Here is a 24486-nt window from a genome sequence, read left to right on the forward strand (position 1 = left end):
GCCTGCTGTGACATGACTAATAACATCTTCTGTGTCTGATCCAGGAGTTGTGGGTCTTCTGTCAGAATCTAAGAAGCTTTAACAGGTTCACATTTTAGCTTGCCTAGGGTAAAAATCTCAGACCCTACAGAATTGTTGACATACTAGTAAATATTAAAAAAAACAAAACAATACAAAACAAAAAACATACTGAGTATTTGACATCATTAGTTTTTTCTAGTCCTAACCCAAGTCTTCCAGATGTAGACAGAAGTTACAAGTCAGTAGTTTCTATGTCACACAGAAACCATGTTATGAATGCTATCAATTGGGTATGGGCAGGATTTTTAATGATAGAAGACAGATTATTTTGGAGCTAACAATGTCCATTATCAAGAAAACATTTAGGGGCTCCTGGGTGGTTCAGTTAGTTGAGTATCCAACTTCAGCTCAGGTCATGATCTCACTGCTTGTGAGTTCGAGACCTGTGTCGGGCTCTGTCTGACAGTTCAGAGCCTGGAACCTGCTTCTGATTCTGTGTCTCTGCCTCTCTCTACCACTCCCCCACTCACAATCTCTTTCTCTCTCTCTTTCTCTAATAAATAAACATTTAAAAAATAAAACAAAAAGAAGACATCTAATGTGATAGGTGATAATCTGGATAAGATGGCAATTTAGACATTCAAAAAGCATGAGCTTTTTTTTCCCAGCATTGACCTAACTCTGTGGAATTGGGTGGCAAAGTCGTATATCATAGCACCCCAGTTGATGACCAGGCAATCTACCTACTTTTGTGAGAATAAATTATATGATGAAGCAAATATATTTGGCATCACATTAAGGGAGCCAATAGTATCTAGAAAAAAAATAAGATTAGTATTCTGTTACCTTGCAAAAACCTCTATAAAGGAGTAATTTTATAATTAATTTTTATACATCTAATGTTTCCATTTGAAATCCTTGAACGTAGGAAGGGAATGTCACATACAGAACAGAGGTATTAACCTAGAATAGAACCAGGCATTGAGGAGATGTTAAAAATTACTTGCTGCCTAAATTACTGGAATTAGCAGAGATGAATAATCCTATGTCACAACCTTATTATAGGGAGAAATTCTATCTCTGGGGATTGTATAAATACTTCAGGAAAACAATTTCATTTCAAGTGGCTAAAAAAGCTAATAGCCTTCTACCATCACCCAAGATCATTGATGAAGTGAATTTAATTGATGAGAAAAAGATTTATATGTAGATAAACAGAAAGAGGGAGCGATAAAGTTTCCCCCACACCAAAACAGTGAACATATAGGAAACCTCCAAGAAAGTCACTCTTTTCTGATGTTTAATGTAACTGAACCTATATAGCACTTCTGTGTTTGGGCAGACACATACATTGCTTTCAGTATATTAACCAGTGCTAGAAATGCAAGCTTTGCTTTAGAGCTGTGCTTTGCACTATGAATTTGAAAACTGATGGAGAATCCGTAATTCTACTGCTAGGGTCACTTCTTATAAAAATATTACAACATGATCTCACCAGAAAACTGACAAAGTCATAAATAATCCTTTAATTTAACCAGGATCAAAGCTAAAATGACATGAATCACAACATTCCCAGCAAGGAACTATCAGGTTTCATACATCCTATGATACCTGCTGTTAGAACATTGAAATTAGAAGGTCTCCACATGACCCTCCCATACACTACAAAGGGAAATATGCACTCAAGAATTACTTCCCAGTAAAAAATGGGATGGCAGGAGTAAATGTCCAGATTATAAAAAAGTAAAGGGAGAGGCGCCTGAGTGGCTCAGTCGGTTGAACCTCCGACCGGCTCAGGTCATGATCTCACGGTTTGTGAGTTCGAGCCCAGCGTTGGGCTCTGTGCTGACAGCTCAGAGCCTGGCGCCTACTTCAGATTCTGTGTCTCCCTCTCACTGACCCTCCCCCATTCATGCTCTGTCTGTCTCTGTCCAAAAATAAATAAACATTAAAACAATTTAAAAAAATAAAGAAGGGAGAAACTTTACTAATAAACTGGTTTATTTTATTTTAATTTGGAATAATCTCAGATTTGGATCTCAGCTCAGCAATTGAACTTGATACATATGTCCCTAACCTTGGTTTAATAAGCTATGGTGCCCATGAACAAGTGTCTATGTTTCTAACTTCATTTATCTTCTTTTTAATCCTAGTCTGGTAACATAGATATAAAGTAATACTGTCTCTTCTGTCAACTAATGTTTACCTGCTAACTATATCAAAATCATTATAACTTAGCCATAAAAGCATAAATCCCATTGCAAAAAATAAAATAAAATTTCTATTGTCCTTATACATCTCACATCACAACATATTTATTTAACAAATTGGTTTTGTATTTTGAGAGAATTTCTAACTATCCCTTTATTTAGGCAGGGAGACAAAAAAAAAAAACCAACTAAAAGAAAACTTCAAGTTGTAGTTGTTTTGATGTATATAAGCTTGCCTATATAGGAAGGCAGTGCAAATAATGCTGCCATGGGTTTTGAATTTTCTCCTTTATATCACAGCAGGATGACCTTTCATTAGATAGAGTGGTCTTCTGAGCAGCCAACCTAAGTGGTACATAATCTTCTGTGAGTTCCTATGCACAGAAGGCCATAAATATTCATCTGGATGGGGCTTCTAAACTTTTTAGTGCCTTAAACTTTTTACTACACATTAGATTGCATATATCCTAGAACATAAGGCTTGTCACAGCTGAACAGATAAATGGCTTAGCCATAGTGGAGCACTGTTTTTGACAGAGGAATATATCTGGTGTTCCACAAGGTAAAGAAGGTCACAGAGTACCACTGACATATAATTGTGCAAGGCTACCCTTGGATGATCAATACGTTTAAGTTGCTCTCTTAGGAAAAGCACATTGGAAAATCCTGTCTTTTCTTTAAGGCCACTAAAGAAGAATTTAAAGAATTACTGTCTTATTACTCTAGGCAAAAATATCCTGTTGAAAAAAAATAGTGACTATCTTTTTTTTTTTCCAGGAGCTTACTTTCTTGGGATTATTCATATCCTCATTTATTAATTTTGTATGTAGTATTTCCCCCCACAAAGGCATCAAATAAATTAAACAAACAAACAAAAAACCTCACTTGATAATTGATCAATGGGCTTTACAAATGTCTCTCTGGGGCAGTCAGTTCCAGGTTCCTATGCTACACCAGGCCTCATTTCTAACTGTGAGAGGATTTCCCCATGCCACACAAGATTCACAAGGACAAAGAGTCCAGCCTACTCTCATTCTTGATTCCTTCCAGGCATGGAATTAGAATTCATCCTTAATCAATCATGTAGCATGCCAATATTTTTCTGCTGGGTGAATGCCTCTCTGGCATAGCCTTATGCTGCAAATTCACTGAGAAACAACCATTGGTGTTTAATTCTGTCCTGACCAACTGCCAATGGGTTTTTGTTCATTTGATGTCAATTCAATGAGGATGACTGGAACCAGAACAATCATATCTCAATGGTTGCAATATGTATTTTGTTAACTCAGATTACAGAGTTAATCCAGCTGAGATAAATTCATAAAACTGTAATCTAGCCTGAACTAGATGAGAAGCTCAGAGGAATCAGTATTAACAAGACATCAGTCACACACTCATATTTGTTTTATACCATACTCGGCAACCATAAACTCTGTGTGTACTTCTTTTGCACTTGAATTTCCTCATCTGAAAACTAAGAAGGTTAACATATCCTATGAAAACCTTTGCCATTAAATATGAGAAATGGAATAATTTATATAAACACACTTTGAGTTCTGTGTAAGAAATGAATAATTTTATGGTCTATCCTAATTTTTCCCATTACATTGGAAAGAAACCTAGGCAAGTTGCATGACATATTAGAGATACAGTAGAGTTTTAAACAGTCAAATGCAACAACAATTTGTCAAAGAACATCTCACATGGTTTTGTTGATTTAACATTGTTTAGTCTAACAAGTATAGATAACATAATCTTCTTTCTTGTATCTTTATATTGCATTGAAGTTGTATCATCAGTGTATTGTAGAGATTAGAAAGACACCAAGAATACAGAAACATTTCTATCTTTCACCAAATTTATAATTACATGTGTCCGGTCATGAAACAAATTTCCTAACATAATTGCATGACCAACTCCGTGTACAGTGTTTCCTTACAAGCCAAATTCCCCCAATGTTTACTTACACAGAGATTTCCAATGGCTAGTATTTTTTCTATTTCAATATCGATATAGGTATAGATATGCCACCTCATAAGGAATCCCTAAGTTTTTAGTGGGGCATAGAGTTAAGGAAATAGAAAAATAATTTGGAAGTCAATGACCCAGATAATTATGATTCACACAATTAAAATTAAATAACTAATTAGAACATTTCAAGCTTAAAAACTCATCAAGATATCAGTATCTGATGTATAGACCTTCTGTTTAACTCCAGTATGAAAATTAAGATGAAGGATAAAAACTCACAAGATCCTTGAAAACTCAGTCCCTTGATAACTTGACTGACACCATCTTAAGGGAATTTTAACTTTATTACAAGACCAATAGGACTGGATTTAAATATTCAGCCAAAAGTTTCTCTAATTCATATCACTAAAAATGGAATAAACCTGTTTTTTTTCATGTTTATTTATTTATTTTGAGAGTGGGGAGGGGTAGAGAGAGAAGGAGGGAGAGAGACAACCCAAGCAGGCTCCACACTGTGAGTGCAGAGCCCAATGTAGGGCTTCATCTCACAAACCATGAGATCATGACTTGAGTTGAAATCATGAGTCTGAGGCTTAACAGACTGAGCCACCCATGCGCTCCAAGGCTATCTATCTTTAGACAAACCCTTTGCTCCCACAGTACTGACTGTGAGGTCTGTGCTTACCAAAAAAGGAGATACTTGCACTGTTACCTTCCATCCTTAGGAGGAAGTCTGGGGATAGACCAAGGTCAGGATGAGACTTGGTGGATGTCCACACATACTGTGTGTGTGTGTGTGTGTGTGTGTGTGTGTGTGTGTGTGTTCACCATTCAAAGTATCAGATTTATTCAGAGGGCATAACAGAATATCTCATTTTATACCAGAAAAATAATTTTAGATGAACGTGTGGTAGACACTAAAAACTGAATTAGAAATCTGCATATAAACTATACCTATTCTCTCAATAGCTAAGTTATGATTTAGGCTAGTGGACAACTAGACAGATTTTATGCTGTTCAAAGCAATGCTTAATTCTTGTCTGTTGACAAACTAGGGGCCTCGATAGATCTCTTCTTTTCTGATGATAAATAAACAACAACAAAATAGGAATTACAAAATATTACCACAGAACAAAGGAAGGAAAACCACCTGATTACTCAAAGAAAGTATACTTCAAATAATTATGTTCTACAGGAATTGTCTTACAGGCAATTTAAAAATCCCACTAGTGGGGCGCCTGGGTGGCTCAGTTGGTTGGGCGGCCGACTTCGGCTCAGGTCATGATCTCACTGTCCGTGAGTTCGAGCCCCGGATCGGGCTCTGTGCTGACAGCTCAGAGCCTGAAGCCTGTTTCAGGTTCTGTGTCTCCCTCTCTCTCTGACCCTTCCGTGTTCATGCTCTCTCTCTGTCTCAAAAATAAATAAATGTTAAAAAAAAAATTAAAAAAAAAATCCCACTAGTAATGAAAAAAGCTTTCCCAGAGAAGTAAAATTCATATTTGTGCTCTCAAGTATATTATCCCATAATAAATTAAATAGTATTTATTAAATTAAATTAAATAGTATTTCTAGAAGTTTGAAGAAAATTTTTGTCTGGCCAAGAATTAATATTCAGAAGAATTGTTAATCACATATAAATGCAAAGGAGACTTATTTAGAAAACAAAAGAACTCCACAGTATACAATCTTTGTACTCTTTTCTTCTAAAGAAGCAACTTTAATACTTATCCTACACTTCAGTGAAAATTAATAATTAAACAATGAGGAGCTAAAGTTTGAATACTGAGCAATACAACTAGTGAAGCACTGATTCAGGTCAAAAAGAAACCATTATAAAATTGATCAACAAACTAGCTATATATGTCAAAACCTGTTATATAAAGACAATGATTAATGATTCAAAATAATATTTTTTGTCAGAAATCCTAAATTATAATAAGGCATGAAATTTAGGAAGATAAAGAGAATAATACAAAGAAAGCCAAAGTCCTCATCTCAAATGGTTAAAATTCAAAAGTAATAGAATTTAAAGCTGGAGTTATTATTCCAAATGCTTAAAAAAAGATGTAAAGAAGATGCAACAAATTGACCATGGACTATGTGCTAAAATATAGAAGGGATCATAAACAGTAAGGAAACGCACAAATAGTGTGTAAAAATAGATCAGAAGTAACATCAAACATCAAGTAGAAAAATGAGGATAAATGGTTTAAAAGTCATGTCTACAAAGAAGATGTAGTCACATGATAAGACACTTATGCTCCAATTAAGTAAAAAAAAAGCACAAGATAAATTATACCAAGGTATGATCTAAAATTTGTAACACTGCAACATAATTAAGAATTTGGTCTCCAAAATAAAATAAGTTAGGGGCTAAATTCCAAATGTCCTGATTGCTAATTATGGGAATTTTGAAACGTTATTAACTCTCAAGTCTTCATTCTGAATAATAAAGTGAAGTAGTAAAAGTATCTTCCTTATACGATTATTAACAGCTTATGAGAAACATGAAATCTATATAAGAATTCAATAAATTTTGCCTATGATTATCATTAGTACTAGTAAAAAATAATAACCTCCAGGGATATATAATTAAAAGGAACAACATCAAAATGTTTTAGTAGTTTATTGCTGGATTGTAGCATTACGGGTAGATTTTTCATTTAAATTTTTTCTATATATTTCTCAAGTACTACCACATATTTAATCATTTAAAAAATCCTTGCGGCACCCGGGTGGCTCAGTCAGTTGAGCATCTGACTCTTGATTTCAGCTCAGGTCATGATCTCACAGTTTGTGATATCAAGTCCCGCATAGGGCTCAGCACTGACAGCCTGGAGTCTGCTTGGGATTCTCTGTCTCCCTCTCTCTCTCTGCCTCCCCCCACTCATGCCTGCACTGTCTCTCTCTCTCTCAAAATCAATAAATAAAAACTTTAAAAAATCCTTTATTCACATTATTTCTTCTTCAGAAGAAATCAAATATTTCAGTTAAGTTGAAGTCTTCTTCATTATACTTATTTCTCCTGCCTCCCCAGAGACACTCATTATCAGTGATGGAAAAATCCATTTATTTGTGTATCCTTTAACAATTTGTGACAGTTAATTTTATGTGTCAAGTTGAGTAGGCTATAAAGGGCCCAGACATTTGGTCAAATATCATTCTGGGTGTGTCTGTTAGAGTGTTTTACATAAGATTAACATTGGAATCTATAGACTATATTAAGCAGATCACCCTCTCAGATGTGGGTGGTTCTCATCCACTCAGTTGAAGGCCTGAATTGAATGACAAGGCCTACCTTCTTGCACATAAGAGGGATTCTTCCTGCGTGACTGCCTTGAACTGGGACATTGTTTTGTTTTGTTTTGTTTTTTCCCCTGGCTTAAGACTCCAAATAAAACACTGGCTGCTCTTCATGGGTCTTCATCCTAACCAGCATTTGGACTGGAACTACGCCATTGGTGCTCCTCAGTTTCTAACTTGCTGACTGCAAATATGGGGAGTTGTCAGCCTCCATACTTGCATGAGCCAATTCTTCATAACAAATCGCTTTCTATACACATACATGCTATTGGTTCTGTTTTTCTGGAAAATCATGAGTAACATGAAACAAATTCAAATCATTCCAGAAGCATTTATATAGTATTCAATACATACATATCATTGCTCCTATAATTGTGGCAAGGGACTTGATATGTATAGACAGAACAAATTTCAAAAGGGCCACATGAGAATAACAAGATGCAACAAACTGAGGACGGTCAGTAAAAGTTAATAAAGTGCCTTTAATCCAGGTCAATTAATCCAACTAATTCACTATTTTGATAAAGTCTAGGATTTCCCTAAGTCTCTTCTTTTCTCTGCTTCTTTTGACTTCACAACAAAGATAGATAATCAACCTTATTAACTATTTAGTTGAAGGTCTTACAATGTGCATCAACTATCATCTATATAACTAACAACTACGCATTTTTGTAGCTCCTAACAGTGAGGTTCCCTATTTTATGAAATACTGTCTTCTGTGGCATATATATTTTACTAAACTATTATGAAGCAGTGACAAATACTCTGGAAAACTTCATCACTGGTCATCTTTTTGAATTAAATTAATTCAGTTAATTATTTGTAGTTTAAAAAGAATTATACCTAAGTGATTATCTGAATTTCTCTTTCCAAGTTTGATTTTTTCCCCCTTGGTTTCATATGCTTCTGTTCTTCAAAAATTTATGTACAAACAATAAGTGTAACAAATACAAAAACACAAAGAAAACTTACATATGCAAGTTGTCCCATTTTCATCTAAAAGTTGATTGTCGGCACATGCACATACTCGGCCTCCTGGAATGGCTAAGCACAGTGTACTACAGCCCCCGTTATTTACTCGGCACATGTTGTCACCTGTAAGAGGAGGGAAGTGAAGGTGTCAGAGAACTGTGATTCCATCCAAAATTAGCCAGGTTAAGGTTCACATTCTTTCTAAGATATGTATGTAGGCATAAGAATGTACACATATACAAGCATATGTATATTACATATTCATTAATGTAGTCAGGATATCTTCTGAACACTAAGTAAAATTCAGAAACATTTAAAAATATAGGACACACGGGAGATAAAAGGAATTTGCATGTTGGTTAGAAGATATAGAGGTATGTGTGCAGATAAGTACCAGGAGACAGCAAGGTTACAGGACATGATGATGTCTGTCCAGGATAGCAGATTAGGCCTGGTATATTCAATTCTGATTTCTTCCTAAATTAGATCATTAACACTTAGAATGTGACTTTGGATATTAAGTGAACAGAAAGCAAATGAGCACAAGGGAAAGGAGTGGAATATACTTCCCTCTTGTTCAAGGAGCACATTGACATGTTAGTGCATTGATGAGTCCAAGAAACACAGGTTTTATCTATGAAACTTTAAAAATGAATGGTCTTGTAGTGCCAGTAGAATGTGTAATGCACAAGGGTAGAAGTGTCATCCCAGTGGATCATCCCAGTATACCTAACCAGCAGAAGCACTGATAAGGTAAGCAATAGATATCAATAAAGCAGGGGAGATTCACAAAGGTATTATCCATAAACATCTGTGAGACATCCTTGGAAACTAAGATAAACCTGACATAAAATTTTGAAAGGGTTGGAGATTCTATACAATCTGGGTAATCATCATTTTGATGACATTTATTCCTAGAAGATGGAAAGGCAAGAAATAAAGCGTATTTACTTCTATATATACCTACATAATGTTACAAAGAAGTCTATAACACTAGCAATCTAATTGGCAAAGTAAATGTCCAGGCTATTTTACATTATGTTGCAGTTTTCAAGGTATCAATAAGTAACATTTGATTATATCAGAAACTCTAACTCAAACATAAAAAATAGTTTTTAATTACTTAGAATTACTACACTAAAATAATGTAATCATTAAAGTTGTATTGGCAGTTGAAGCACAGTGCCAAAAAATGTGACGGGTGTGACAGATGAGATTATTGTATTGGGTTAGGTGTGCTATATAGCGAATATTAAGGAATGACTTTAAAAACAAAAAAAAAAAACCTTCAAAATGGTGCTATATACAATAAATATTTAACTCATTCTCATAGATTATTTTGTGTGTCTACAGATTGCAAGAAACAATCTGAATTATATATTCATTTCTTTTCATTATTCTGAGAAGTAAATTAAATTTTGTATGTTTATAAAAGGTAAAAATATACTTGAAAGCTATGGAAACTAATAATTCAGGTTTTAGTATCAATTTCTCTACTCAGAGGATAATGAAGCTTAGTTCAAACTTTTTCCAACAAGAGATGGAGAAATTTTTTTTTAAAGTTTATTTATTTATTTTGTGGAGGGTGGGCAGGGGCAGAGAGAGGGGGGGAGGAGAGAATCCCAAGCAGACTCCACATTTAGCACAGAGACTGAAGCAGGGCTTCATCTCATGACCTTGATCATGACCTGAGCCAAAATCAAGAGCTGGTTGCTTAATGGACTGAGGCACCCAGGTACCAAGAGATGTAGCAATTTTTTTAAGTAGTGTTCAGATACAGCCATGCTTCTTCCATAACCATAGACTAAAAATGTAATACTTCATAGGGAAATAGGTGTTCTCAATATTTTATGAATATTATGTACAAACTGTATATTCATTACTTTAGTAACATTCAGATTATTGAAATTTTGATTTAATCCAAATATTTTGAGAAATATATGAAGAATTTAAAACAGTAAAAAGGAAGTACTGAAAGCAGTATATCATGTCACATTTTCATATAGAAAATATATGCTATGGGGGGCCAGGGTGGCTCAGTCAGTTAAGCGTTCGACTTCGGCTCAGGTCATGATCTCACGGTCTGTGAGTTCGAGCCCCGCGTGGGGCTCTGTGCTGACAGCTCAGAGCCTGGAGCCTGCTTCTGATTCTGTGTCTCCCTCTCTCTCTGACCCTCCCCCGTTCATGCTCTGTCTCTCTCTGTCTCAAAAATAAATAAAACCTTAAAATAAAAGAAAATATATGCTAAATATCACATTATTATTATTTTTTCAATAGCATGATTCATGCTTACTATTCTTATTCAATATGAAATTTAAGTATTTAAAAATAAATTACCATTACTTGAACTTTTAAATATATTCCTTTCAATGAATTCTATACATTAAAAAAGAGGAAGTGATATACTCTTGTCATGATAGAAATCCAAAATCTAAATTAATTTGAATAATTTCATATCTCTCATGAGAATTGCCTAAATCATATATATTCTTCAGTTTACTTCAACATATTTCAGATACAGCTCATGTGGCAGTTTTTATTGAATTTCTAGCAGGTTGCAAAACGTTTCATGTAAAAATATTCTCTTAAAAATATGATTTAATGACAAACAGCATTAAAATTTTTATACACAGGGCGCCTCGGTGGCTCAGTTGGTTAAGCATCCAACTTTGGCTTAGGTCATGATCTTGTGGTTTGTGGGTTTGAGCCCCACGTCAGGCTTGTGCTGACAGCTCAGATCCTGGAGCCTGTTTCAGATTCTGTGTCTCCCTCTCTCTCTTCCCCTCCCCTGCTCATGCTGTCTTTCTCTCTCTCTCTCAAAAATAAATAAAGATTAAAAAAATTATATACCAATATTAATGAACGAGTGCCTATTAACAATCGATAGCTATCATTTTGAAAATTCACAGTGGATCGATGTCAGGGATAGTTACCTTATTTATTTATTTGTTTGTTACTTATACCATATATTTAATTCAATTTTTATAATAAGCTTTTAAGGTAGGCTTATCTCATATGCAAATGTGACTACTGAAGAGATAGGGTTTAAATGACTTTTCTAATGTGTAAAAATAAATAGTCCTTTTAAAAAACAAATAAAGTAGAATAAGGATTATTTATTATAATTATTTCTAAATAATTGAAAACAAGGATTTTTTAATCTAAAATTTATGCTCTTATACTCTTAACTCTTTTATATATGACAAAATAAAATTAAATCAATAAAGGACAGAGAAATAACACAGTGAAAACAACATAATGAAATCCTAGATTAAATTACTTTGGAAGTAATTACTTTTGAAAAAATCAAATAATGAAGGAAAACAAATGAGGAGTATCTTTTAAAAATAAGTTCAAGATAGTGGTCTGTCTGGGCCAAAATCTTTGTCTTTCCCCCCAAACCTAATATGTTAGTTAAGAGAAGTGGAATTACTCTACCCACAATAGAGTCTCGAACAGACGAGTGTTTGATAAATATTAGTTAGTTGATGAATGAATGAATGAATGAATGAATTTTAGTTGATGAGTGAGTGAATGAATTTTAGTTAGCAATATGACAGAAACAATCATTTGGGTGTGCAGATACAAGGTACCTGTATGTTGTTAATATGTAAGTCCATTTTAAGAAGATAAAGGGGCTTTTCTCATTTGCAGGTAAGTACGCATATACTCTGTCTACAAACATTGCATTTCAAGGTAGATTATTTAAAGGCATATTACAATTCTCAAAGAACAGTAATAAAGATGTAGATGATATATGAAAACATTTCACAAGCTTATATTAAAATATTAGTGCTTAATTACTTGAAAGGATATATGCTCCCATGTTTATTACAGCATTATTTATAATAGCCAAGAATGGAATCAACCTAAATGTCCATCAACAGAAAAGTGGATAAGAAAAATATTATCTACACAAACACACACACATACACACATACACACACACACACACACACACACACACACACACACACACACAGGAATATTACACAACCATTAAAAGGATGAGATCTTGCCATTTGCAACAACATGAACGGACTTAAAGGGTATTATGCTAAGTGAAATAAATAAGACTGAGAAAACCAAGTACCATATGATTCCACTCATAAATGGAATCTTTAAAAAATGAATAAACAAAAAGCAGAATGAGAACTATAAATACAGAGAACAAACTGATGGTTGTCAGATAGGAGGAGGTTGGGGGTTGGGACCATGGGTGAAGGGGAAAGGGAGATACAGGTCTCCAGTTATGGAATGAGTAAGTCATGGGAATAAGAAGCAGAGCATAAGGAGTACAGTCAATGATATTTCAATAGCAATGCTAGGGGACAGATGACAGCTATACTTGTGGGGAACACAGCATAATGTATATAAACTTCTCAACTCGCTAAATTGTACACCTGAAAATAATGTAACAATGTGTCAGCTATACTTAAAATAATAAAATATAAGTGTTTAAAAACTTTAGTAACTTAACATTTGTTAATAAAGTATCTTTTATTTCTAGCAAATAACAAAATACATAAATCGTCACCACAAAGGAATACTGCTGTTCTATTTTATCTAAGTTTTCATCAGAAGGATAGGAGGGAAGAAATCCCCTTTTCTACATGCTTCTTAGACTCTTCACTTCTCCAAGTTTTATCATATGTGAAGTAAGAAGTCTCTATACCTAATATGAAATATATAAACTAATGGAGATTTTGTTTTTCCTATTGGATGGATAGACAGTCTGACTTACAGTTTGGAAGAGAAATTAGACTTCGCATTCATCCTAAAAGTTGGAAAAAAAACCAGTAAAATGGGATCCTAAGTTCAGATACTAATTTCATCTAGGATAATTTCAGAGGAGTCAACTTTGAATAATGTCAATCAATCAGAGGAAAGGATAAAATGTGTCCTTTCTCTCTTGTAGAGTTATATGCTCATTGAAAATTTGTCTTGCTTTGAAGTTACTTTGTGTGTGGGATGCATGCATGTGTGTGCATGTACACATGCATGTTAACTGCATTAAGGCCTTAATTAGCCTTCTGGGTTATGTTTTGGTAGTGATTATTTCCAAAATGGAAATTTTGAAAAGATACAATTTGTGATGATGACCCTACCACTGAATATAAATCTTGGGGCACCTGGGTGGCTGAGTCGGTTAGTTGTCTGATTTTGGCTCAGGTCATGATCTCATGGTTTGTGAGTTTGATCCCCATATCTGGCTCTGTGTGCACAGCTCAGAGCCTGGAGCCTGTTTCAGATTTTGTGTCTGACTGTCTCTCTGCCTTCTCCCGCTTGCAGTGTCTCTCTCTCTCTCTCTCTCTCTCTCTCTCTCTCTCTCTCCCTCTCTAAAAAATAAACAAACATTTGAAAAAAATATATAAACATGGGGGTGCATGTGTCCCTTCGAAACAGCATACCTGTATCCCTTGGATAAATGCCTAGTAGTGCAATTGCTGGGTCGTAGGGTAGTTCTATTTTTAGTTTTGAGGAACCTCCATACTGTTTTTCAGAGTGGCTGCACCAGCTTGCATTGCCACCAACAATGCAAAAGAGGTCCTCTTTCTCTGCATCCTCACCAATATCTGTTGTTGCCTGAGTTGTTAATGTTAGCCATTCTGACAGGTGTAAGGTGGTATTGATTTGTATTTCCCTGATGATGAGTGATGTTGAGCATTTTTTCATGTGTCGGTTGGCCATCTGGATGTCTTCCTTGGAGAAGTGTCTATTTATGTCTTTTAGCAGCACTATCAACAATAGCCAAATTATGTAAAGATCCCAAATGTCCATTGATGGATAAATGGATAAAGAAGATGTGATACACACACACACACACACACACACACACACACACACACACAATGGAGTATTACTTGGCAATCAAAAAGAATGAAATCTTGCCATTTGCAACTGCGTGGATGGAACTGGAGGCTATTATGCTAAGTGAAATTAGTCAGAGAAAGACAAAAATCATATGACTTCACTCATATGAGGACTTTAAGAGACAAAACAGATGAACATAAGGGAAGGGAAACAAAAATAATATAAAAACAGGGAGGGGGATAAAACAGAAGAGACCCATAGATATGGAGAACAAACTGAAGGTTGCTGGAGGGGTTGTGGGAGGGGGGTGGGCTAAATGGGTAAGGGGCAGTAAGGAATCTACTCCTGAAATCATTGCTTCACTATATGCTAACTAATTTGGATATAAATATTTAAAAAAATAAAAAATAAAATTAAAAAAAAATATATAGAAATGGGCCTTAGAAAAAAAATAAGAAAAATAAATAAATATCTTACTAAACCTACACAGTAATGTTGTTAACGTACATGTCATGCATTAATTTAAGATTACTGTGTCTTTATACTAGTGCTTTATAATATAAAATCTCTGAATGCTGGGTTGTAGAATGTAGTCAAGAACTTTATATATATATAAAAAAGTTTTGCATACATTTATCAATGACAAAACTACAATGACTGCAGAACAGACATACTCGTTTCCTTCTATCTAAAAGTATAGTAGTTATATGGGGTGCCTGGCTGGCTCAGTTGGTTAAGTGTCTAACTCTCGATTTTGGCTCAGGTCATGTTCTCACTTGTTGGTGAATTAGAATCCCTCATTGGGCTCTGCACTGATGGCACAGAGCCTGCTTGGAATTCTCTATCTCCTTCTCTCTCTGCCCCTCTGTCTCTCTCAGAGCTAAATAAAATGTAAATGTATAGTAGTTATATACCTTTCATAAAATTGGCCACATAAATTAATCACATAAAAACATTTTGTGGTTAGACAAACCTGAATTTGAATCTCAGTTTATCCCTGGCTCATTATTTCCTGAGGACAAAGGGCTACACGTGCCTGATCCTTGGGATTTTCATATGCACAACAGGAATCTATAGTATCTATATTAAACATCTCTTGTGAGACTTAAATAATGTTTGACCCATCTCCTGGAAGTTAGAATTAGTTAGTTATTAGTTAATAAATTTCATATATTTAACATAGAAGCTAATCAATTATTTTTAATTCTATATAGGAAATTAGTCATCAACCTTTTTTAGATATTGCACTTAGTTTTGATGATCTCATTCTCTTAAACATGGGGAAAAATAAAAGTGTGCTTCTGAACCTAGAGAATAAACAGGTAAAAGTATGTTAGTAGTATACAATTGTTCTACTTTATATGAGGAATTTCAGGAGAGGATTATAAAAATTTTTCTAGATATCTAATACAAGTGAAAAAGAATTAAAGTTTATTAATTAAATCAGAAGAAACAACAGTAGCATATAAGAAAAAAAAAAAAAAAAACGGTTTTGGCCCTAAATCCCTATGCATTACTTAGGAATTCATTTCTAGGGGTAGCTTTCTGTTTAGTGTGATTATATATCTACCTTCCTGAAATTAGCTGCTTTATTAACAAGTAATTTGATAAGAGTCTCTTCTGATCTGGAGAGGTCAAATTAGCTGACTAATTTTCTGACACCAAGTCTAAAAGAGTTTAGATGGCACATTAATGACATTCCTGGTTATTACTCATGGTATTTCTGAGGGATGGTGTGTGTGTGTGTGTGTGTGTGTGTGTTAGTATCTATTGTGTATATATGTATATATATTTTTTCACAGATTCATGTATAAATACTACAAAAGTTTGTACAATGTAAACAATCATATACTATAGTCTTTCAGAGAGAGAAAATACAAGGCTATATAATACTAGTTTATTACATTCCATGAAGAAATAGTGATCTGTCCCTATGGAGGAAATTGATTTTTTATTCAAATGCAGCTATTTTATTCTTAGAAAAATAGTCAAACAAGACAGTATATAACCAAGTTTGTGTACCACTGATTATGTGTTTCTAAATATTAATTAATATTTAATGTTCACAAATTATAAAGAGAAATACCATTTTCTCTCTCATAATTTTCACTGAAATTATAACATGGTAAGATAACATGTCTGCATTTGAACATCTGAGAGCTTTTTACTTACTTTGATTAATTTAGGAAAAAAATATTAAAAATTTAGATGCTAAGTGAGTAATCCAATTTCAATGTCTACTGACTACACGAAAAATATGTTGTCCAGCATCCTTTCCATACTATATTACTTATTCAAAAGATTTGGCTAACTAACAGTCAATCCTTGGCTACCAGAAGACTGGGTAGGAATCTAAGAATAATTGATTTTTTCACCTAAGTTTATGAAAAATAATCAATTTGCCCAAACACATTCTCTCAGTAAGACGGAACATAATGGTTTCTACAATAAAGGTTGTATAAACAGGTGAGTAATTAAGGCTAGATTTCCATTTTAATGTGCCTTTAATTAAAAATTTTTATAAAGCACTTTAAAAGTTTTGTCCATCTAAGAGATAGCTCTGAACAATTATATGTCAATGGCATCGTCTAGAACACCAGGTATATTTCCTCATGAAACATAGCAATAAGTTCCATATATTTTTATTAGAGGCATGTGCTTTGTTAATTGTGACACATTATTCCTTTGAATATTTACTTAACATTCTTCTATGGAAGGGAACATTAAAAATATGCCTCCTTATACAGAAATGATAAGAAGAAATTAATTAAAAATGTGTAGGTGGCACTGTTCTAAGTAATCACAACAGTGATTTAATTCTTACGGGAATTTTATGAAGAAAACATTTCTTTGTTAAATCTTTCATGGTATGTCTAAAGTTTCAGAAGAAAAAGTGTTGGAACCTGGATTTAAGCCCAAGTCCATTTTACAGTAAGCCAGGTATTTATTCTCTCACGTGTTGCATAAATTTATTGAAATGTATGTTCATTTAACTTCCACAAGAATATCTCTAAATAAAAGGAAAAGTAACTATTTAGATTCATAACAAAAAGTCTTCCACATAATTTACTAAGTTTTTTTTCTTTGCTTAATACCTAAATTCTGAGTCATGCAATTTGTAGATGGCCTAATAAATATTAATAACTCATGTAGTTAAAATACACAATGATATTATGTGATTTTAAGTACACATGCATATCGTGGTAGATTATTTCACTTTCATACCCTTCAAAATAATTAAACATTCTTTAAATCACTATGAAACTAATCAGATAAATACAGTAAGATGCAGTTTGCAAAACTCTTCATTTATCACATATTTTGAAATATTTTCAAATAACATTCCATTCCCACTAAAAGTTTTTCTCACTTCTCACAATACTCTTGAAAAACATTAAGTGCATTTTTTTTTACTTTAAATACTTTAAATACCTCTTTTGTGAAAAGGACATGAAAAAGAAAGCATTTGGCGAAAACCTTGAGCTTCACTCAAATAAAATTCCCCGTTACTTGCTTAGGCTGTTTTGAACAATAAATAATAAATGTTTATGGTGACAAAGTCCAAGATTTGATTGACTTTGGAGTGACTAGACACCTTTTATCATAAAACATCAGTAACACTGTCAGAATAAAAGCTTTTGCAAATACTGTGAAGTATTATTTTATGTAAAATTCAGAAGCAATTTTATATGGTTTTTAATACCTTGTTGCTTCCGTGGATCATAAATCTGAAGCCCAAACAGGGGTGGTCTTTCGTGTCTCAGTAATGTCACCTCATTCGTTACCAAATCTAATTGAAAAATGGAACCATTCATATAATCAGTCCAGAACACATAATTCCCATGATGCGACAGTCCAAAAGGATGGTTCAACTCTTTCCCACTGTAAACAATCTGTAAAATATAAACACATTGTGAAAAATCTAAACTGACCTTTAGAAACATAACTGTTTAGAGAAAATGACACTCAAATAAGTATAAAGCATAATGATCTAACATCTTAACATATTTTCCTTCAGTATATTTAAAAAATGGATTTCACAATGTGAGCATATTTTCCTATTTTTAGGACATGTTATTTTAGGGAGACCCCATTTGTATTTCATCCATTTAAATGCTCTCATATACGACATTACTCATATGGTCACAAAGTGCAAACATTAAAAGGACTGCCTGACACTCTTCCTTGTCTCTGTTCTTTATGATATTCCAGTATCATAACCTGGAACAGAAACTGATCTGAGTAATTAGTGTCATTATGAATATTGTGATATTGCTTATCCAATACCCAAGGAATAAAACAGAGTCTTACAAAATTGGGAGTGAAAGGGATTCTCCTACCTAATTGGGCTAATGCAAATTGAAGAAATCTAGGAAATGACAGGGAGGGAGGTAAAGATTTTAATTTTGAACACAGAAACATTTATTAGTAGTAAGTAGCTAAACAAGATTCACTGACTAACTTCAGTTTTGATTTTCTTAGTATATCCTTTATGTTCTAGTTGCATTTTGTTGTTGTTTAACTGGAGCACTCAGTGCTAAGTGCTGTTTTCACATGTAGGTTTGTAGAAGAGGAATAAGGAGTAACACCTCCGAACATAATTCCTTTCCACCTTTCACCATTTATAAAATGATACTGTATACAATATGAAAAATAATTTTGTACTCCACTTAATATTAAAGAATTGAACTTATCTAAATAATGTGGGGCTGGAAATTCCATTTTTGCTACTTTTATCTTAACTCTTCATATCACATTTTCATATATTGAATAATCAAGACAGATTCTTACTTTTATTTTGTCACATCCATGAATGTTAAAATATGCTAGCCATTAAAATGTTATCTACATGGTATATATATCAATCCCTTCAAAGGAATCATAAATATTTACTTGGCACCTCTTAAAGTATGTGACATTAGGTTAAATGCCAATCAATTTTACTATTGGGGAAAAATATTAAAAGCATGGTTAGAGTCAACCAATGATTGAAATGGTCTTATCTGGTTAATGTAATATTCATTTGTCAAACAGAATTCATAATGAGGAGGCTTGGTCCATCGTGCAATCTTCCTTTCCAAAAAGAAGGAAGTATGGCATCATACTATTATTATCTTATCAATGGAAGCATTTTGATAATTTCTAGCATTCCATTTTCTGTTATTTAGCTACACAGGTGAAGTCAGTTCATAATGTTATATGCATGCAGGTTATTATAAGATGAAAAGTAGAGGTGATGTTTTGTCAACACTGCCTCTGTCAGACAGTCAACTCCATCTTCAATTTACCCAAGAATTTAAAAATCACTTTGCAATGGTCTTACCAAAAGAGGCAAGAGGAAGTTGATGTGTATTCACAGCAATAACCCTGAAGTTCAGTTCAGTTTCAATTCCAATGTCATGAAGTTCTTTATTCAAATAAATGCACTATAATTACTTTTTCATAATATATCGGTTAATTTTCAGCTGCAAATATTAAAGATATTTGAATAGAGTTGGTTGCTCGGTCATAGCAAACTCATCAATAATGTAGAAAAACTGCGTTTTAAAACAGCCCTGATATCCTGAGAGCTTCTTTTTAAAATCCCACAAATCCTGGCATACCACAGTGAGCTGGCCTTGGTCTCCCGGAGGCAAGTGCCAGCTGCACTACTTAATGCTCAGCCTCCTTTAGCCACCCCACAGAGACTACTGGCAGCCACCTCAGAGGGGTAAAAATAAACTTGAAAGTATTTTTAACACCGCACAACAAGGCTCTGTGAAGAAGCAGCCTGTGAGTTAAAAAAAACAGCAGCATTTGTCTTTTACCTTCCTGTGAGTTCCATTCAAAAACACTTTTTCAATATGATCATAATAGGCGTCACACCAGTATAATGTGTTGGTGTGAAAGTCCAGAGTTAAACCGTTTGGCCACAGCATCTTTGAAGTCACAAAAATCTGCCGATTGAAGCCATCCATCCAGGCCTTCTCGATCCTTCCCACGCTGTCATCTATTTCATCTTCCTCCCAGTCTGTCCAATACATCCAACTAAGACATTACAAACGAGAGTGCACACATGTTATTTCAACGAGCCACCTTATAGAGGGACCCTTCTTCAGCCTGGGCACTTCCAAAAAATCTAACTACTTTCTGATTTGTTTTTCAACCAAATGCTCATCTGCCGAAGGGAGGGCACATCTGTGAAGTACTCAGGGAAGTACAGATGTGTTCAGTGAAGCCAGTCCATTTAGACACATTAGAGAAAACCACTACCACGATGACCATAACTACTGGCCTCATTCATTGTTTAATCTAAGAGTAAGTACCAAATATTGATTTTCTTTGGTGTCGATACCAAGTTTGGAAATTGACCTTTGAGGTGTTACTATTTTTAAATGTTGCCCCTTTCATCAAACATACAATCAATTGTGTGATTGAAAAGCCGATTGACTGACATGAGAATGCATGGTGCTATTAATGAACTACTCCAGGCTTTATTTAATCTCAGATGAATTATTATTTTTGTAAGACAGGCAATTGGATTGCCTCTGTACTAAAAAGTATGGCCATACTGGGTTTATTTGGTCAAGCCTAATTTGTCTTCCTGATGCAAATGATCTATGCTTTATTGCTGCTTATTATTACCTCAAAATCCACAGAAGATGATTTAGCTGCACATAAGTTTAATAACATCAGGTTGACTGACCTTGAGATTTTGAGCTTTAATTTCTATCTCAAAAAAAAGCTTCTGCCTTTAAAAACAAGTCTTTTGTATAAGCTATAATAGTGGGAGAGGGGGCCTTGAGGGAATGTTCCAATTCCTTCATGATTAAGGTTAAAACCCTCCACATGTGTTATTCTAGGGTCATGTGAAAGTTCCGTAGTTATTAATTAAAGTGTAGGTTTCAATTCAGTTGCCTCATATACAACTTTATAAAGCTCTAAAGCTTTTCTAAGCTGCTGACCTTGAAAATGTCCGTAGTAGATCCTCTTCCTTCCACATTTTGTGGACCCTAAAGAATTTCAGAGGTCATTTGGGAAAAATCTGTATCCATGACTAAAAATCCTATTGAGATCTAAACAGGAAGATTTGGAACAAGTGAGGATATAACACACAATCCATTATTTTGTTCCAGTTCAAGTGTTTAAAATTCCCATGACAGTTTACAATTATGTTGATATGTCCTTTTAGACATGAAAATTATTGATATTGGTGAATTTTATTAAGTCAAAATACATTCTAATCCTAGAAATAAACATGGAAATATGTTTATCTTGCTTGCATCCAGCATGTTCTTCAAGTGGTCTCAATATTGGGACAAAATTAGGAACAAATGAAGCAGTTATTCTAGTTGCTCTAGTCCTATGCTAGTTTGGTATAAGTGGTTGACTTCAACTGCATAAATCGAGTATGCGAATGAGAAATATGCAACTTTTTATATTTCTTTTAATACTTTCTTGAAATATTAAATATGGTTAGTCAATGCAGTTTTATTGTGGTTGCTAATTTACAACTTGTTAAAATTGCAATTATCTTCCCCTCTAGTTTTTCTTTTGACTATAGTGACACTCTTTTTCTTTGATTCTCCAACCCAAATTACACATACAGACAGACACAAGTATGGGTAATTCTGGATAACACAAGCATATTTTATGTTATTTTGCTATTTGAAGAAATTGTTGTGATCTGATCCATTATCTAAGATTATCTTCATTCAAATAAAATATAAGATAAATATTTAAATAAGAGTGCCAATGTAACAAAAGCTACGTATGTGATTATCAATTTCATTATGCAATGAAAAGTTATATTGTAGAAGACTTATAATCAGTATGAAATGTGATGATTCCTAAACACAGAAAATAGGAAGTATAGAAAGCAGAAACTAATATAAATTATTTTTATATGTGTGACTTGGGTATTCATTAAATAAATATTAGATTAAGCGAGCCTTCTGCTAATATGGCAAGAAAAATTGCACCTCTATTTTTCAACTCCTGTTCAAATACAATTATTTGATGAAGTCTATCTCTAGCCTCTCTGTCAAAATAAGGTCTTTCCATTGTTTCCTAGTGACATTTTTTAGTTATTTTATAGTATTTATTGCACTTATGCCCTGTATTATATTTGACGTGTCACATGTCATATGCTTTCAATTAAAAATTAAAATAATTAAGGTCAGGGATTATTTCTTATTCATTATTGTATCCTACATCACTAAGCTTGGACTATTGATGTTAATGATGTACCCCAATTAAACAGTATTATGTGGTGGACCCTAGAAATATTTAAATCCTGAAGCACTTCTCTGGCATAAATTTCACAGTTAAAAAACTCAATTTAGTGTTGCCATAACATCTAGCAGTTAACTAGAGAGCAGGTACTATTAATTGAGATAGGGATACTGGAGATCATGTTTGAGGGAAAATATGTGCTCAGCTTTGGACACATTTACTATAGATAATATTTTGATGAGTCAGAACTGAAGATGCAGTTTTCTAAGTTATTGACATAAATTATGAAGTGTGAAATTATTGGAACGGAGGGAATTCACCTGGAGCTATCAGCTTGAGAAAAATGCCATCATAACCAATTCCTCCTCCAGCTTTATCCCCATTTCAACAACTGTTGAGACCTGCCAACTGTATTCTTCCAGTGTCTCTTTTCTGTTCCTATTACAAATGCCACAGTCTGTCTCTTATCCCTTTTCAAAGGGAACTCCTAACAGGTTGTTCACATATGCCTGTCATATTGCTATCACTTGTCTTCCCAGGTCACGAATTAAAAAAATGTGACTTTTATTCTCAAAACCATCTGATTACTCTGTTGTCAGAAAAGAAAATCCCATCTTTTAATCCCAACATTGAAGTTTTCTGCATATTTCTAATTTATTCTCTATGTTCCTTCACATGCCCTCTGCTTAGGCTTAATGAACTTATCTCATCTCAAAATGGCCATTAACGTCCCTGCCTCTAAACAAGTATTTACACTGTCCCTTCAGAGGACAGTGACTAACCTTATGACTGCACATCCTAAGACCCTGAGACCAAATCTACTTATCTGCAAATCCTATTCATTGTGTAAAGCTCAATTCTGAATTAAAAACCTCAAGTATTTTTGAAGAACATTATTCCATTCTATTTTATAATACAGGTAATGTGTGTGTGTGCGTGCACACCAAGCACATTAGATTTCCTACATGGTAGTTAATAGTATATTTGAATAAAGAATTAAATGAACATGTTCATTACCGATTCTGTAATTGTTTATAAATCTCTGGATGAAGTAAATCTCTAGAATGAGTAATTTTGTTAATAGGCTATTATGCTAGAGAAAACCTGTAATGCTCTCCTTCTGTGTATGGCTGCAAATAGATATTATGGTAGACAAACGTTAATAAATCAAGTGTCTTATTTTGTAATGTTTTGTATAAAGTTACACTGTGCTATTTTAAATGGACTTTTCCAAACTAAAGTTTCTTCTTTTTTAAAAAAAAAATTATATTATGCTCAAGCAATAATTGGGACAATTAAATTAACATGATCCCAATTCTACTTCTATGTTCCAATCCATTCTCCCCAGGAAAGTCAGATTCGATTTTTTAAAATATAAATCTGATTCTCACTTCCACATTTTACCCTGCACCGAACACAAAGTACAAAGCTGTCATCCTGGTGGACAAGTGCATCTCTGTCACTTCTCCCCTTGTTATGAATGGCGCAGCTCCACTGTCCTCGTTGCCATTCCTCACATTCAAGCTTTTACCCAAATTAAGATCTTCAAATGCACCATTTTCTTGATCTGAAATCCTCTTTCCCTCACTCTCCATTGCCAAGTCCTTCTCTACAATTAAATCTTGGTTTTAATGATGCCTCCTCAGGCCTTTCAGCAAACCTACTGAAATCAATTTCTACCTATTAGTCGCCATCATGTCATCCCGTTTGTTTTCCTCCTCCATTCTGGTCTGTTGAAATTATGTTAGTTGCCCATTGGGCACTTATTTCTCATTCTATCTCCCTACCCTCCACCTCATAGACAACAGAAGACGCTTCATAAGGATTAATGTTATGCCTGTTTTATTAACCACTGTATACCTAGTGCAAAAGTCTGCTGTAGTATATTGCTAGGAGAAAAAAATGTGTGTGTGTGTGTGTGTACACAAATATATGTGGTTTTCAGGTTGGTGCATAATAGCAGTGTTCTATTAGAAAATGT

The 24486-nt window shown here is 34.1% G+C and overlaps 1 protein-coding gene across 1 annotated transcript in view; it reads right to left on the minus strand.

Moving 5' to 3' along the window:
* LRP1B (LDL receptor related protein 1B) overlaps positions 1 to 24486 on the minus strand; it is a 1882572-nt gene that overhangs the window by 724643 nt on the left and 1133443 nt on the right. Inside the window, exons 13-15 of the mRNA XM_042948663.1 lie at positions 20099 to 20318; positions 17995 to 18184; positions 8478 to 8600 (exon numbers count right to left, since the gene is read on the minus strand). Of these exons, the coding sequence (XP_042804597.1) occupies positions 8478 to 8600; positions 17995 to 18184; positions 20099 to 20318 (533 nt within the window). The remainder of the gene's footprint in view (positions 1 to 8477; positions 8601 to 17994; positions 18185 to 20098; positions 20319 to 24486) is intronic.

The sequence above is a fragment of the Panthera leo genome, chromosome C1 (assembly GCF_018350215.1).
Source record: "Panthera leo isolate Ple1 chromosome C1, P.leo_Ple1_pat1.1, whole genome shotgun sequence".
Taxonomy (NCBI): Eukaryota; Metazoa; Chordata; class Mammalia; order Carnivora; family Felidae; genus Panthera; species Panthera leo.